This window comes from Wasmannia auropunctata, unplaced genomic scaffold (assembly GCF_000956235.1).
Source record: "Wasmannia auropunctata unplaced genomic scaffold, wasmannia.A_1.0 LD336056.1, whole genome shotgun sequence".
NCBI lineage: Eukaryota > Metazoa > Arthropoda > Insecta > Hymenoptera > Formicidae > Wasmannia > Wasmannia auropunctata.
Window position 1 is genome coordinate 95,063 of NW_012026834.1, and position 18,653 is coordinate 113,715.

The 18,653-nt window shown below is 41.3% G+C and overlaps 1 protein-coding gene across 1 annotated transcript in view; it reads left to right on the forward strand.

The window, feature by feature from the left end:
* The window catches only part of LOC105450745 (lachesin), an 85,390-nt gene extending 71,136 nt beyond the window's left edge, over positions 1–14,254 (forward strand). Inside the window, exons 6-10 of the mRNA XM_011690732.1 lie at positions 3,409–3,535; positions 6,355–6,492; positions 6,614–6,736; positions 10,459–10,629; positions 13,761–14,254. Of these exons, the coding sequence (XP_011689034.1) occupies positions 3,409–3,535; positions 6,355–6,492; positions 6,614–6,736; positions 10,459–10,629; positions 13,761–14,059 (858 nt within the window). The 3' untranslated portion in view covers positions 14,060–14,254. The remainder of the gene's footprint in view (positions 1–3,408; positions 3,536–6,354; positions 6,493–6,613; positions 6,737–10,458; positions 10,630–13,760) is intronic.
* The last annotated feature ends 4,399 nt before the right edge of the window (positions 14,255–18,653 follow it).

The following is an 18,653-nucleotide window of genomic DNA, read 5'->3' on the forward strand; positions in this document are numbered from 1 at the left end:
TTTCCAAGAGATGGCACTTCTATTAGTTAAATAAGAACATTCCACGTGTTTGAGTGAGACCAGAAGATATTGTAAGAAGTTCATTTAGAGATACCACTGACACTGAAGAGTCTACTTTATCGACCTCGTGCAAATTTTTCCGACCTTCCAGCATCGCCTTAATTTTCGAGGAAAAAGAAAGATATAATCGTGCGTACCTCACATACACGACGCGTAATAGATTTCTGCGCCTAATCGCTCGTAAGTAATTCATTTAATCCGGCGATTTTTCACGCGTAATTGTATAGAGAGAGTGTAATCTGGCGAACACGCGTGTGAACGGGCCCCCGGTCTTTCCGGCGCCGGATGCTGTAAGTAAGCCATCAGTGAAAATAAGTGACCTGTTGCTCACAATTCATATTCCGTGGCAGTCGCGCAATTTGTGCGAATACCTCATCTCATCCTCGCGTTTTTCCGCGCGCGCATGGCCGACGGTGTGTCGCGCGGCTAAAGAATATTGCGCTTCCCGCGGAACGTCTGACAGGACGCTTTTACGAAAGACGCGACAGCTCCGCGGAGCTCTACCATCATGGACCATTTTAAACTTTGAAATTATACCGGTGGCGCGCATCGCGAGTCCCCCTATTATATAAGCTACCGCGCGCAGTTGGTATATACTGAAAATTGTACGACTGTCAGCCTGATAAGTTACTTTCTATCTCTTTTGACGAGTTTGGTTGGGACACATGTCTAAGTATCATATCGCGATCCTATTTTTGTTACAACGCGAAATTGTGTGCTCTAGTATGTCTGATGGATATAATTTATGTACATAAATTGGAAAATTGAACAATCACAAGTTTCGACTTTTCTGATACGACCCCGGGAAACTTAGTTCTTTTCTCGTTTCTGCAAAATGTACGTTTTATAGACGTAAGCTAAATTAACATCAGTAGCAGTTAGTTTAAAAATTTTTTTTTATACTATGCTTTTTATACTATGTGTGCCAAAACCGAATGTACTTTTAATGATGGATTCTTTGAGACAATTTTTTTTCTTCATGAAAATGTCAAATTATAAGGAAATGAAGGATAAGGTTTTTCGTTCTCTTTTCGTGTATTAAACTTTAAGTCAAACAAATAACAAAACTACGTTCTTCGGTTTAACTTCGAGTGGAGTTTACTTTAAGAAAATTTTTTAATTCGAAGCGTAGCCATAAAAATAAATGATTCAAAAGATTGGAAAGTTGCAATAAGCGAAAACTTTTCTGGACATTTCACTACGGAAAAACGAAAAGACCAGAAATTCGACCAAAGAATTTCGTTATTGAGGGTTGTTTTAAGATATCTTGTATATAATATTTGAGAAATATATTATATTTCAATAAATATATTTCAATAAATATATTTCAATAAATATATTAAAAGAAATATTTGACAGCATGTAAAAAACAATTTTGTTTAATAAATTAAATAATTTTTATTTATATTACATCCTTTTTAACGTAATAACTTTAAAAAATATGACCTCTGACAGTAGTAAATTTAAGAGACTGTTAGTAGAACTAAAACTTCCGTTGATTTGGCGAATAGATAAAATTGATAAAAAATTGAAATCTCAATCGAGATTCTGGTTCGTGTTCATCCGTTTTTTGACAGTGAAAGCCGAATCCGTCGAGATAAATAAATAACTTTGTCAGACCATAACTGTTGTTAATGGCATTTCTCATGCGTTCACCTGCAAACTGTCGTAAAAATAAAAATAAAAAAGAACCGAAAAAGACGTACACTCGTGGAGATTTTTCGCGGTTTATCGCACTTCCGCAAAGCGACAAACGCATTTTCGCGCTCCACTTATTGTTGAACAAATGCCAATATGAGGTATTTCAGTTTTTAAACTCATTTTCTCCCAGCAATAAGAGCTATCGCATTTAGGATATCTATCCTCGGCCTAGTTGCGGTTTTGATTTAAAATTGATGCGACTCTTGGCAAAACGCGAAATTCTCTCTCTCTCTCTCTCTATCTCTCTTCGCGTAAGCTTCTCCAAACTCTCCCGGGGTAATACTTCCCAAAGAATGTTTAATGTTCTACCGAGATTGTACGCTTCGAATTACACGCTTTCGATATATTTCTAATCGGCATATTTCGTTTATTTCTCGAAAATGTGATATATGTTTAATTTCAAAAATCTGGTTGAAATCGATATAACATATTAATTTATATATGCACGTCTCGATAAAATTAGTAATATTTGAAACTTTATCAGATCAGGTCACTGATAATACAATATTAAATAATTAACGTTTTCATAACATATATATACATTAATGAGTTTGGCTCATTTTATTCGACTGTTATTTTTCATTTTTCTGGAAATGTTTTCAATATTGTTAAGGACATGATCAAAAAAGTTCGTATATAGTTACAAATATCAATATTTAGTTATTACATCAATTTTAAACGTCTATAAATTTGAAGCGCCGAAAAAGCGCTGTTTGGAGAAGTTAAGAGACTCGCGTCTTATTTTATGCCTTTTTGAAGGTAGTTACGCAAAATATACACGACATGCAATAACTTACGTTGCACCTCGGGATCGTGCTAACACGATGTTCATCCAAAAATGTCACAGATATTGCAAGCCAGCAGGCGGCGTGTCAGTGGAACGCAAGCCAACAAGCAGCGCAGTATGCTGCGACACGTGTCGTGTCGTTAATTGTCAACATGCCGTTTATATTTTCCATTGTATATACAGCATACACAGATATTCATTTCGCGTATACGTGTTTCGCAACTTCGTATAGCCTCGTCGCTGCCATTCATTTCGAGAGTAATCCATAAACATTGTGGCCGTCGAAAATTAGGGGCCGATATTCATAATTGATGGACGTTCTCGAATGCAGGCACACTACGCTAGAGCGACAAATTATGAAAACCGACTTGATTTGAACGTGTCTGACCTCGTTCGGCCAAAAATAGTCTCGGATCGCTTGGATTATTAAAGCCGCCCAGAAGCGAAAATATCGCTAAATTGAACGCTCCGTTAACGAGAATTGGAGGAGTGTGTTCGATATAAAATCGGCCGCGCGCGAGCGCGACGGAGCAGGTAACCGTTAAAAATCGCCCGGCGTCCCGGTCGACGCCGGATATTTCATGCCGCCCCTCGCGACCGTAGATTCGTTTTCCGCACGAGTATCCGCGCGAGCCACCATTGTTCCAGACAAGCGTCCTCGCGCGCGTACGTGTTTTACATAGAGACCGGGGACCCGTGCAGCGCGCGCGTTCCTCTTCCTCCCCCCCTTCCTCCCTCCCTCTCTCTTTCTCTCTCCTCCACCTTTATTCCTCCAAATATATTTGGATGAAGCACGGCATTAGTGGAGTGCAATAACGAACTCGCTTCTCTTTATAATTCCGGTTTCATAACACGTACAGGTGAAGTTAACGTGCCGGGCGAGAGGCGTACCCGAGCCGCGCGTATCCTGGCGCCGGGAAGACGGCAAGCCCATTATAATTCGGGAAGCGCCATTTGCAGGAAGCGCCCCGAACCAGAAGTCTCACGGTAAGATTTAATATAGATGGTACGCTTGCCCGCGCCGCGCAGCGCCGTTCCGCGTCGATATATAGCGCGGAATATACAATTATGTTTTCCTTATAGGCGCACATGCCGCGCGCGATCCCGTTAGTATTCAAATTTCCTCATTACGAATCGCGGTTCCGGACTTTAAGACGAATTTCCTTCCGGAAACCGATTCCGCTGATGTTATACGAGAGAATGATGCCTCCGTCCCGCGACTTCTGCTGAATGGCCGGCCGCCGCCGCCGTCGCCGCCGCCGTCGCCGCCGCCGCCGTCGCCGCCGTCGCCGCCGCCGTCACGCCGTCGTTCCGCGGATCATTAAACGTAATGTCGAACTCCGCCGCGTTTAATATTGAGCCAATTATACAGCACACGCGCTCACCTTCTTTCGGGATTCTCTCGTAATTTATATGTTCGTATTAAAATAGGGGAATCGTTTCATTTCACATTATAGGAAATGGCAGTTTGTCGAGAGTTGTTCTTAGCCGTAGTTTGAAGATTTTATGACCGATTTCTCCTTCTGTGATTGCGGAAATGGAATATCCTGATAATTAATCAAATTCCTGCACTTTTTCCGATAGAGCAAAACTCGCTTAATTTTCTCTACTTGCGACTCCCGTTACATATTCGACGAATCAAAGAGACTCTAAGGTCGTAAGTGCGCGTCGAGAAAATCGTATCGAAACGCTCGAGACGAGATAAAACTGTTGCATGTTTCCTTGATGAAAACACCCGAGATGATGGCCGTAAAATGGACGTTGGTCGGGAGAAATGCATACCTACTCGCGGAGCAAAGCGTCTCGCCTTGCCCACGGTCGTCGGCGCCGGTCTCGGCTAAACGACGTATTTAGTATTCACTTCAGCGTGGTGATACTAATAGCAGGCAAATTTCGCCGTATACCGTCGACGTGGTCCATACGGCAAGGATGCCGCCACGTCGTGGCAGCCGGTGCGACGTATATGCCGTGCAGCGCGAGCCTCCGCACCCTCCGGATGACCCCGGGCGGCTTATTGTCGGCACTACAATCGACGTGATTATCGGAGCCATGTCGGAAAAGTTTGCCTTAGTCTCGCGTTTACCGCACGATTTCATTAACGTCGCGCTGACACTTTGCGCCAACGTCGTAACACGAGAGAAACAAGCGGGCGGAAAGGGAAAGCGAGGGAAGTTTGGGATTCGTTCTTCTGATAGAGATTGCGTTTGTGAACCTCGTAAAAAAATAAAGCCACCGATGAATCTTTCGGTAATTTAAGTATTCAGACACGGTTGTCTATCGAGCGGAACGTCCTCCAGCCCCGAGATACGTTTCATCCATTCAGTTCTCTCGACACGATCTTCCCGTTCACAATTTTTATTCTTGTTTTCCGCTTCAAAATACCTATTATTTTCAATGAACTAATTTCCGAGCGCGGACAAAGAATTTTTTTAGAGCTATTATTAAGGTTTGAATGGGGTCGGGGGGGGGGGGATACGCGGAGTCGTGTCGCTCGTCGGGACTTCACGATCACTTCGATTAAGTTCGGCGCGGCAAGCAAAACGCTTGATGTTTACGCCGTTCCCGTTGCGTAATTAATTCGCGGGACGGAAAACACACGGGGTGTGTCTCGGGGCCTTCGGGGAAAATCGATGTTTTTGCGCGCCCCGAACTGCTGATGTAGCGTAACGAGGCCGCAGGTGAGGAGGTGCTCCGTGCGTTTGCTTGCGATATCCCGCGGTTAAAGGAACAGGTGCAGACGCAACAAATTGCGCTCGTCTTATCTGCACGCGCCAACTTCGTTGTTTGCATCTGCAATACGCTCGCTATACGCTCGTATTTGAAACGGACGGATATGCGGCGGGGGTGTCGCTTAACAAAAAAAAGAAGTTTCTTTTCGTCAATTCACACCGGCCGTCAGAGAGAATACGCCTCTTAAGCTTAGCGCAACTGTCGGATCGGACTTTACAAACTGTTGGAACTTTCAAAGGTATCGTAGCGAAACGTGAGGTGAGCAAATTTGCAAATAGCGACTAAGAATTCGTGTGAAAAGTGTGGCGTGTATAAAATGTGACGCGCGCAAAAAAGGGGGGCGTTGCGTGTTCCATAATAAAATATTGGCGAAGCATAATTAGCGCGAATATAATATCATTAAGCGCGTTTGTCGTTTTATTGATTATCGACCGCCGCTTTTGTAATAGGTCGTTCGCTTCACGTTCTTTTTCCATCCGTCTATATATAATGATTGCTCTTCGTTAAATAAAACAATAGCCCGAGACAATTGAGATTGTCAGTTAATATTCCAACTATTTTATCATATAAAAATATATCTATAATTAAATTGGCATGTCAGGAAAAAATTTGCCTTTGCTAAAGTAAGAAAGTGCATTTACTAGTAATTTTGTGCTAATTAATGATTCCGTGAATCAATGAAACGGAATAGTTTTAATCAAATATTCATCTTTATTAATTGATAAGTGGTTGTTTTGCTTTTCTATATCGGATATGCTTAATTGAATCTTATTAATAATTATTCGCGTAAAAATAGAATATTATTGAACCCTGCCACGTAAATTCGGATTTGTGAGAAATAACGTATCTTAAACACGTTAGATCAAGAATTATAGACAATAAACTATAATTAGTGAAATAAATCAATAAATTAGATTGATCAAATTTTGATACCTCGAGGAAAAATCGATGTCACAGCTATTATATAGAATAAAGAAAATTTTACATCTCGCGGACGCGAATTTGGCGGCGCGCTAGCGATCTGTATATGTATACCAAGGGTTGTCAGTCTTATTCGACTTTAATGCTGTTCTCAGTGTCTGCCATGTCTGAATTTCTCGGCGAGGAGCTCAAGCTGACGAAAATCTCGAGGAACGAGATGGGGGTTTATCTGTGCATCGCCAGCAACGGGGTTCCGCCCGCGGTCAGCAAACGTATTTATATCAACGTTCATTGTAAGTAATAGTGATTACGGATCCGAGTCGTAGGATCGGATGTATCTCGTATACCTCGTGTAGAATCCCGTGCGCCGAGGCCGTGGAAATGCGAACAATATCTCCCGATTTCGATTTACAGTTCCGCCGGTGATCCAAGTACCCAATCAGCTGGTCGGCGCGCCCTTGGGGACCGACGTGGTCCTGGAATGTTTCGTCGAGGCGTCCCCGATGTCGATTAACTATTGGGTCAAGGATCCCAAGGGTGAGATGACACGTGAGATAATTTCCTCGTTAAAAATAGACCTTCTGGCATCGTGTTTCATATCGGATTCTGTTGTTCTGTTGCCAATTACGCTTCAATACTACGAAATTTCAACGTAATATTTTATTTCGTCATCGTATTTTTTCAATCCATAATGCTTGCTAATTTTATCAGTGTGCAGTATTGCTCGTTGGCTGGATTCTTTATTATTTATTGTTTATTGGAAATTTTCCTAATTTGTTACATTTATCAGCTTGTCAATAATTACTCTCGTATGGATTGACTTCAGATTTTATAAATTGTGTTTCCACATTATAATACTAGGTATCAGTTCCACATATCGCTACTCAATACATCGAATAATTCTAGATGGCCGTTAATGGGTAGCAAAATTTTTAAATTAATTAACCGTTATAATAAATTATGTTAATTAAATAATTTATAAATTAATTAAATTTACGGATTAAATGTTTAAAAAATATATATAAGTGAAAAATAAGTATGTATTATAGATATCGTTATGTGATATTTAACTTTGAGTTTTTTTCGTAAACTGTTCTACTACAAAGAATAAAGCTGATTAAATCAATAAAAATAATACATCAAGAGCTAACGAGCCAAAGTAGGTGTTTGTGCTGTAACGAATAAAGTTTAGTACTAAACATTCAAAGTAACAAATATTTTAAATTATGCAACGTCTCGTCCGGATGGATATGTAGTAGCGATCCGTCGCGTTATCCTCAACAGGATAAAATATCCATATCCATAAATATATCCTTAAATATCCATCCGGATGAGACAGCATAATTGGAATCGAACTTCACGGTAAGTTCGTTCAATTAAACAATTATCAAAGGTTTCGACTTTCAATATGGTCATCAGTGATTAAAAGCTGATAAATTTTTCGCTTGTAAAATCAATATATGTATGTATAATAAGTATAAGGACTAACGAGCCTGACTTTAGGTCCTTGTCATTAAAATAAACTGTAATAAGTATTCAAAAGAATTTTCGATTGTACTTCTAGAACTATATATAAACACCTGTTCATGAATAACACAGCTTCAAAGTCTGTAACTTAAACTGAATTTCGCCATAGTACGTTTTAATTTTGATCGAATACGTGTGATTGTTATACTTGTACACGCTGATATATACGATTTCGAATTATTGACAATTCAATTCCCTTTTGTCTTCTATCAATGAAATAAATTAATTTTAATAACAGTCAACTATTAACAATACAGTTTTCGCTTCCACGCGAAATGAAATTACGATTTAATGCAATAGGAATAATTCACAGAATATCTTTCCATTCACATGCACGAATGCAATATCAACATTTACAATGAAATAGTTGTAGTTTGCCGCTGCGTACTATTTACCGCAAGTAGCATAGTCCGTTATAGCGATTGGTTTGTTAACTAATTACCGACTGTAACTAGTGGAGAAATGCTCAAACGTTAATTACTCTTGCAAGACAAATCCGATTATGGACCGTACTTTAGTTCAGGCGATTCCGATACCGCGGCGGGCGTATCGTTCTATTGTCAGAGTTTCAAGAAATACATTCGCATTATTAGAAAACGCGTTCCAAGTTTGTACAAATAAGCGATACGCAAAAAAAAGCGTTGAATATAATTCAGATTGTCCTTTTTTTATTTTACGCAAAATACAACGATAAAATATAAAAAGTAAACAACAATTCGAATGTAATGGGCTAATGGGAATCGGCGCGGTAATTATTGCGCAAAGTTAATTTCAATAAACTACATAAGTTTATCCCGTGTATATATAAATTATTTTCCATACGTTTCGGCCATCCTTCTGGCCATCCTCAGTGATACATATATCAGTCAAAGGATCGGTAGATCATACGTAGACCATATTTCCATCGTGTATTAATTTACAGAATAACCATTTGGGCGCACAAATAAAATTTTTAAGTGTCTAATAGTCGTCACATATTTAAAACAGAAATGAGTATTAAAAGTCGACTGTGCTTCCAAGAGTCACGATTTTAAATGACTTTTAAATGATTCTTTTTTAAATATGTGACGACTGTGAGACACTTAAAAATGTTATTTGTGCGCCCAAATGGTTATTTTGTAAATTAAAACACAATGGAAATATGATCTACGTAATACCGATCCTGTGACTGATATATGTACCACTGAGGATGGAAAGAAGGATGGCCGAAACGTAAGATCATAATCCTTTGTAATAAGATGTAAATCGAAAACAGGTCTTCAATTTGTTTAAATCATTGCGTAAAATAATGTAAATCATAAATTTTGATATTTATTACGTTTAAATTAACATTTAATGTTAATCTGGAAAAATTTGATTTAGATTCGATTCGTATTCGAATTAAAAAGATTCGATTCGATTCGATTCGAAGTGAAAATTTCAGATTCGATTTGATTCGATTTCGAACATGTTATCAAAAATTTAATTTGATTCGATTCGACCATGTAAATGCTTGATTCGCACACCTCTATCCATTAGCTTATTACATTCGAATTGTTGATTATTTCTGGGAATCTTTATAGTTCTTAATAAAAAATAAAATTTCTCGATGCAATCACTATCGGTTATTCAAAATTTGTTCTCGTAAATACATCGATGAAAAGTATAGCAATGTTTTTGATACCATATAGTTTTTAATAAAAAGTAAAATTTCTCGATGCAATCACCAGCGAATATTCATAATTTGTTCTCGTAAATACATCGATGAAAAGTACCAATGTTTTCGGTACCATATAGTTTTTAATAAAAAGTAAAATTTCTCGATGCACTCACCAGCGGTTATTCAAAATTTGTTCTCGTAAATACATCGATGAAAAGTAGCAATGTTTTCAGTACCATAAATCGTACGAAATGTCAACGAGCACCAGCAACATATCGCAACAACGTGTAATAACTTGGCTCAGAATCCCTCAAGAAAACTTTAGATAGATATAAGAGAGAATACTACTTATCCAGACTCGCGGAAATATCCCCGCAGTGGATTTCACCTCGCCAAGAGCCAGACGTTCTCCCAGTTTAACACACGCTCAGCTATCCGGAGTTCCTCGCTCCAATGCATTCGTATGCAATTTCGTCTCGCGTGGAAGATACCTTTCACTTGCTTCCCATTATATGCAACTGTTTCAACGTGGAATAAGAAAGCTTAGCGGCGAACGGGAAAGAGATATCTTATTTATGGTAAAGGACGTGGCTCCTTGGCGCGCAGCGCATAGCATATAAACATAGTTTAATTAAAATAATATTTAAATAAATGCATATAATTAATACAATTTGCGTGGCAATAGGCGTTTTTAAACTTTGCTCATTTATTGAACTCCTATTATCAAAACAACTGAAAACAATCAGAATATTAAAATCGAACAATATGTACTCGAATTTAAAAATTCTTGACATAGTTTTAACGGTATCGAAAAATATATAAAACATAAAAATCATAATTGGGATTTGTATTTTGTAGTCATTACGTAAATTTATACATTTAACATCTATTTTTAATTCCAATCTCTTTCTATCTTGCATAAAACACACTCTGTATTTCTCTCTGTAATTTCACAATAAATGGTTCTTTTTTTTATTGCTGCCGCATATCAATCGATAAAAATGCTGAATGCAAACATGAAGAGAAACAATATGCGGTTTTTCTATGCGGAATCGGAATAATCGAGTGTGCTCGCCGCATTTTGTTCTCGCAGGTGCGATGATAATATCCAGCGTCAGGCACGACGTCCAGACGGTGACGAAGTCACCGTTCGAAGTCCGGATGGTCCTCACGATCCGGAACTTGCAGAGAAACGACGTGGGAACGTACCGGTGCGCGGCCAAAAATTCCCTCGGCGAGGTCGAGAGTAGTATTCGATTATACGGTGAGTACACAGCGCGTTTTCGACCGTTATCAAACGAAGTTTCCCGCGGAGCCCATAAAGAATACCTAATTCGATTGCCCGACAGAACGCAGTCAAAACGGAGGGAGAATTGCGTTATTCGCGCCGCATTTCGTTTCAATGCAACGTGTACATTTGTGAATAATCGCGATTCTTTCCTATTCTTCTCCCCCTCCCCTCTCCTTTCCCTCCTTCCGTTTTATTCTTTCAGATGGTGGTAACGCTAGGGATTAAGATTTCCGTGAAATAAAACCAGCAAATAGACCGGCAGATAATTGCTGCGGGAGAGGTCAACGGTGAAAAGTTTGCTCTGCAAACTGTGAATGAGTTATTATACTTATAAACACCGTGCCGGGATTAATTTTCTGCTTGTTACAGCTGATAACATCTATTTCCTTGATAACACTGCTCCGCAATATGTATTAATAACAAAAAGTGAACATTATTTAAATTTTAAATTTACATATTACGGACAATCGTATCTATAACAGGAGAAAATCACCACGAATTTCATCAAGTTTCTAAACTCTATAGCTAAACCGCAAATAAAGATGTGGAAAGATAAAATCTGTAGAATATTGAATAAAAAAAAAGTAAGATCGTTCTATTTTTTCAGTCTTCGAACTTCTATTTACCAGATTCTTCAATTCTCAATGTTAAATAGCTTCCGTTGATAGACCGCGGCTTTAACGGAGACAAGAAATTTTGAGACTAGATCCGCGGAGAAATCCGCTTTTTTGAGATATTACATCGTGCAAATCGCTCTGCACGTCTATGCGTGACTTGTGAGCGAAACGATCTTAAACGCGTTCGGGTAACAAGGCACTCGACTGCTCACAACGAACGAATTACGATGCGGAAAACGGTTTTTTTGCCGCGCGTTGCAACCCGGTTACACCGCGATATCTCGTGAACCGTTACGGGAAGGGGAGCCCAGGGAGGGGGAGCGAAACCAAGGGACGGAATTTATTCTCTCGCGCTGCAGTTATTTCTAATATTAATTTGGCGGGTCGCAAGGTTAACGAGTCGTCCGTATAACTCGGCGTGGAAATTGTTGCTCTCTCGCTCTCGCGCCGCCAGTAAACCGGGCCTACCTCGATCCTGCATCGATGACTGATCGCGGGATGATAGGAATAAGAGGGTTTCCTCCTTACGGCAAACACACCCCCCGCGTTTACAAGCATCGTCACTTTACGGGACGGAAATCTCCGAGGAGTTGCCTCTATATCAGCGGCAGATGCCCTTCGGTCAATCCTCATCTTTTCGCGCGCGCGCGAGAGAGACGCCGGATTTCTCGGCTAGCTTACAGCTCATCCCCGAGAGGGAGGGGGGAGGGGCGCACGAGGGCGGAAGGGGTGAGAAGATAAGGCTGGCGAAAGTGCAGTACACCCTTCGCGTTCCGTAAATCGTCGCGTGTTATCGACCCATCGATTTCGAGAACCGAGGGAGATCTTCATCCGGTGCGGCGGACGTAAGGATGACATATTTGCGTACGTAAATTTAGAGATGACGATACAAGAGACCAGTCTCGTCTGCATTCGCGTTTCTTACTCCGACGGCGTTAACGGGGATCTTCGGGAAAAACGATTGGAAATTTTTAACTCGCCGCGCTAAAACAAGATAACGCAATCGATTTTACCGCGAGGGGCAATCTTCCCGAAACTCTCCACCACGGAATATTCCGACAGGAACTTGACAAAAAACATATGCTGTATATGGATACACGTGTCCACCTCTTGTCTGGTGGTAAACTCTGTACATGAGAATAACACGTGGTTCAAGCTGTCTTGTTTACGAGCAGCTCAACTTGACCGTTATTCCTTTTATTCAAGAGATGGAAAAAGTTTGTAGCGTCAAAACTCTCGAATAAGCGCCGATAAATTTGTGATGTAAACACTTTCTCTTTACTTTTTGAAACAATACAATGAACAGAGTTTTCGGTTCGCGTTGAAGCGTCGGGGAATCACCACAAGGGGCTCACATATAAGTCACTTATTATTAGATAAAATAAAAATTAGATGAAATAAAGGTCAGTAAAACGAGCAAGATGTTGCAATATAATTATATAATTCAATAATATTAAAGCGGCTGTCGCTTATTATACAGGGTGTCCCGAATTTAAACTTCAGGTTGCGTATAAGAGATCGATAAACTAAAAAGTTTTTTAGATCAGCTTGTTTTTGCTTCGTTTTGGAGAAAATCGCAAAAAAGCAAAACGTAATAATTTTGATTTTTTTACTTATTTATTACTTAATTATTCATTCACATTTATTTATTCACGTTGTCGCTTGCTTAATGTAGATATTGTTCAAAATGTTGACCTTTTACAGTAATGATTTAAAAGATTAAATGCAGTCAGATAGACAGATTTTTTGAAGAACGACTTCTATAATTATTTAGAAGACACCCATTTGCAGCAACAGATTGAAATGTGGTTCCAGCTGGATGGGTGTATTAAAGCTTAATTGGCTAGACAGAAATTATCCACGACGATGGATTGGATGTGGAAAAGTAGTATCTATAGACCACCCCGATCACCTGATCTGATACTGTTATTGGACTTTCTTGTATGGGGGAGGAAGTCTAAAGTAGAAATTTTATTCGTTGCCAGTCAACTCGAGAGAGCAATTGAGAGACCGAATCGTGGCTGCAGTACACCAAATATCATCAGATCAGTGTTTGGCTGCAACACAAGTTGTCCGTACTAGGCGCAATACTTGAATTGTTGCCAATATTTTGAACAATATCTATACATTAAATAAGTGACAACGTGAATAAATAAATAATAAATAAGTACAAAAATGAAAACTACGTCTTTTTTGCAATTTTCTCCAAGACGTAGCAAAAACGAGCATATTTCTAAAGGACTTTTTTTCTTAATTTATCAATTGCCTACGCACTCCCGGAGTTTTGATATTTAAATTCGGAACATCCTGTATATACGTATCGATTATTATGCTAATTTCCCAATCGTACTGCCACGATTATTATGCTAATTTCCTAATCGAATTGCCACGAATAATCACGTTCTTGAATATTCTTTCCAATTGCAGATTGCTTTCTTTTTCTTTCCGTTAGGCCCATCAAAATCGCGCATCTTTCCCATGTTTCAGAGATCTCGGGGCCGGCGAAGACGCAGACACCGGTGTTAACGTTGCTCTATGACGAAGAGGACGAGACGGTGTTCGGTTCGGCGGAGATGGACAAGACGGAGAACAAGCCGCCGGCGGTGGACAACACGGTCCACGGACACGTGGGTTATCCGTCGCTCGTCACGCCGTCCTCGACGATCCGCGTCGGCAAGAAACGACCGATCGCCAGCTCGGGCGCTGACCCTTATCCACGACGGCTCTACGCCCTGGTGTCGCCGCTGCTGTCGCTTCTAATCGTTTGCCGAAGATGGCGATGGTGATGAGAGACGCGAGAGGAGCCGTGAAATTCTGAGGAACTTCGAGCTCGAGGCCACCCGTCGTCAGTGCTCGCGATCGCACGTTTGGCGATCTCGCGCAAACGTGCGACTTTTCGCAACGGCATAAGACTCACTTTTGCAGAGGAAGCGCTGTTTTATATGCGATCGACACACGATGACCGTAGAATCGAAGCTGTTTGTACAGCTGCCACGAAAAGAAAAAAAAATAGATAAAAATATAGGTATTTGAGAGAAAAATTCGGTGCCATTCTCCGAATGTACTGTATTTTAATTTTGACTGATCAGTGCCGCTGAAGAAGCCCCGCCATGCCCCGCGTAGCCAAGTTCGCGTGAAGGTGAAAGCCCGTAGGCTTTAATCTTCATTGGCTATTCAGCAGCTTGCTCGGCTCCACGCGGCAAAAACAACTTCGAATGGGCTTAAGTCGCCGCCGCCGACGTCGACGTATCGTCTTCCCTGAGTGGCTTATTCGTAATTCGTAGACCTTAATCAATGCATCGAAAGCTCGCGAAAGGGAGATGAACCAGGTGGGGCCGAAGACGGAAACGTGCATCACGGGGGCGCATATTGATTCGTTACACTTGAATCGGAGAATCGATCGGTGAGTGCTAAGTTAATTATATTCGAGGATCGGTATAATTCAACTCGGTTCCATTTTCGATATTGTTGTGCAGCATTAAAGTGATGCCCCAGATTTTTACTTCTGTGCAAAATTAATCTCAATCCATAATCCCAGCTTGCGGTTATGTGTAAAGTATCGCCGTTTTATTTGATCTTAGCGGTGATTCAGGAGAATGAGATTGATATTAGCATCAATCGAGCTTAATAATTTTTACGTAAAATATCGATTTCTGTTCTATTCTTTTTTTTGTTTTGTTTTGTTATGCGGAAGTGCACGCGGTGTCAAATCAAATTGCGGGTTCTCGATCGATTAACTCGAAACGTTGGCGAAAGAGACGACGAACGCGAAAGATAATGCGGAGGAAGACAATGGAGCGACAGAGGCTGAGATTGAACGGACCGGAGATGAGGTCAACGAGAGTCAAGGAGAAGAGCATACCTCGAGGTGACGATAATCCCGGACTAAATATTCGCGCGGACCGAAGAGTCAGGTGCGTAACTCCTCAGTTTCGGCGGCAATAAATCTGCGTGATATGTACATATTTATACGTGTATCATAATACAGGCACGCTCGCACGTGTATATGTGTGCATACGTCAGGGTAAACTAAACACATTCGTGCCACTTTTGTCCCCCCCTCCCCCCCAGCTCCTGCCCTCCCTCCCCTCCCCGCGCTGCGCTCACTCACCGTCGCGTGCGAGCGGCGTGGCGTTTCCGTAGATATAGCCCTTACGATTACGCCGGTGTAATAGGATGTATGTATCGCGAGTTCAAAAGCGAGTATTGAAAGCTTTAAAGGAGTTCTCGAGCCGGAAGTAGCAAAGTCGCCGTGTCTCGCGCCGCGTCTCAGCGGGCGCCCTCGATCTCGAGCGAATCGATCGCGGACGAGCAGTCCCCCTGCACCCCTCCACCCACCCACCCACCCACCCCCGCCCCCTCTCCCCACGAAAGTTGTTCGCCACACACGCCTCGATCACGGACGTGCGATCGTACCTGTCCTCTCTTCTCCGAACAAACTTTCTTTTCTTTTCCACAAGGTTACCGCGTTCACTCGAGGGAGTTTTTACAGCACTCTCTGCGGTTAGCGCGGCTCCTCGACGGCAAAACTCTCCAGTCAACACGGAATTAAGTATGTCTTCGGAGAAACATTTAGTACTCTATACCGTTTGAATGCGATTCTCCGTACCGGAACGCTCCGCGCGGCGGTAACACAGAGTGGAGGGTCGTTTTCAATGATTGTTCACTCGAGGGTTTCGCTTTCGAGTGAACGGGCTCTCGATATTAGAACTTTCTTTTCGGTTGAAATAAAATTGGGTGATATTCATCGGGTATTTACTTGGAAAAACTTTAACAGCAACTGTTGATCGTGAAATTTAACACAAACTTTGAAAGCGAACAAGGCTCCGGTCTTCAAAGTTATATTTTTTATGAGAGTGGAAACTAAAAAAGATAATGAAAACCTGAAAAGCACATTTTTTTTATAAAAGAAAAGGTTACTTATACAATTAATTTTAATTTTAAACGCAATTAAACAATATATTTTCGAATATAGTTTAAATAGAGTTAAAAATACAAACATGAGTCAAGTGAAGTTTTCGTGTCCATATGTTGATCGACTTACAATTAATGACAAGACAATAAATTCAGTATTTCACATCCGTCAAATTAATGTAACAAGTATATAATACTTGTATAATATTGCATATAATGCAATTTTATGATCACGGCTGACTGTAAGTTTATAATTTTCAAAGAAGGGGTATAAAAAAGATCTATAATATAATATTGAAGTAATTTTACTCTTATAACCAACGTAAAATAAAATTACCGATAAAAATATAAAAATTACAAACTGGCTGAATAAAATTTTTAATGAGAGTTAAAATATGTAAAAGATATTTCAAACGTGGTAAAAATGTCTCTCACAAATCTATTATACGTTGGGTATAAATTAAAAGCTGTAATAAAACTTACAGGAGCAACTCAATCAAAATGTGATAAGTCAATAAAAAATTTCGTCGATCGCGCGTCCTACGATCAGGGAGGTGATATCTGATTACTCGTTTCCGGTGTGAGCCAAACAACTAATAAGTGTTCGATAGATCAGCGACGACCGTTTTCTAGCGCAAGTTGCTTCGAGCGAGTATGCAGAAATTATGTGTGAAAGAGTGTGAGAAACAGAGAATGAATGAGAGAGAGAGAGAGAGAGAGAGAAAGAGAGGACGATACTAATTATATTTTTATATTTCCACCATAGCGTGCTTACGTTCCGTACCGATAGATTTTTAATTACTGTCAAAGCCTTGTCTAGCTATTCCAATCGTTGCTACCGTGACATTCGGTTTCCGCAGTAATTTCTCTAATTATACTTGACGTTACAACGTCGTGACGTAATGACGTGTCCAGATTGGCCGTTCCGACTCCGCTTACGGATGACCATCCTATTTTCAGACGAAAAGCCACAAAGTGGATCTAGCAAAACCGTGGAAAGATAACAAAATCGATCCCACGCATCGATTCCCACGCACCACTCGCTATACGACAGTTTTGTATTCACTTGCTAAATAAATCGGCCGTCCCCGCTGGGGACTTGGTTTTGAAGTTTTATGGCAACTGAAATTGCGTCTCGTTACGCTTCGCGGTTCGTTTTCGGTCGCTCCGCCGACAGCTCTCTCGCAGGAGCGTCATTATACGTGCCCAATTTCCATTAAAATGCATTTTCGTGTGTGTCTCAATCGATTTGTCCTTCATGATCGCTCCGATCACATCTAATTGCTCTTATTTATTAAATACCGAGCGAACTCTTTGCACGTGGTTTTTCACGACGAGAATTAATCCGATCACTAAAGTAAAGAGGATTTCACTGTAACGAAATTTCTATTGCAGATAGTTTGCAATTTCAAAGTAATATTGAAATTACATTTTAAAAAAGAGAGAGAAATTTTAATGGCAAAATGGTTATAAAGTATTCGCTAGTGTGATGTAGTTCAAAATGCATCACAAAATAAAGACACGTCAAGTGTTATTTTAGAAGAGAACAATTATATTCTCGATATTGTATATATATCCACGTTTCTCCGCTGAAACATCGCATCTGATAAATTTGTCGCTTGCAACGTTTTTCTGGGGAACCCTTCAATTAACCAATGGCCCATTTCGCGTTCAATATAATATGCGACGTGCCACATTCGTCACTGCAATCTACGTCGAAATGGCCGGTCGCTAAAACAAAAAACCCGGTTCGCGAAGCGTCCTCAAGCGTCCTCACGAGAGCCAATGAATGGTCGCTCTCTCGGTGACCGAAAAAAAACCCTCCGAGAAAAAAAAATCGCGACGCTTTTTCCCCCGACGGGCCAAATCGCGCTCGTTTGCGACACGCCGCCGCGCCGCGCCGCGCCGCCCGCGCCGCCGCGGCGGCCGCGGCCGTAGCCTGCGTCGAGGCCGCGCGGACGCGTTCCCTCTTATTTCGTCAGAGAGAGGAATCCTCGTTTCGGAGCAATTATCATCTCTCTCTCACTCTCCCTCTCTTCGGGCGGCGTGCGGGAAAACGGCAGAGAGGCGGGCCGCCTATCTCTCTCTCTCTCTCTCACTCACTCACTCGGTCACCGTGAGAAATTATAAGGGCGAATCCGCCTTTAAGGACTAGAGGAAGATCTTAGTTCCTCCATAAATAAACACAACTGCCCGCGCAGCTGGCGCGGACGTAATTCATCGTGAATTAATTTAAGGGCCACCGCGCCGCGCCTCCCGCCTTTCCCCCTCCCCCCCCCCTCCGCCCCCCGCCGTCTCTGCATGTTTTCATTAGAAGGCCCGCCGCGCCGAGGCCGCCATTTGGCGGCTCTCGCTTTTATGCTGATTTTATTTCCCTTCTTTCCGCGAACTCGGGCATCCAGCGGGAGTAATTGTGGTATTATTATCCGCCGTCGGGTCTCACTTCCCTCTTCTCTCTCGCGCGCG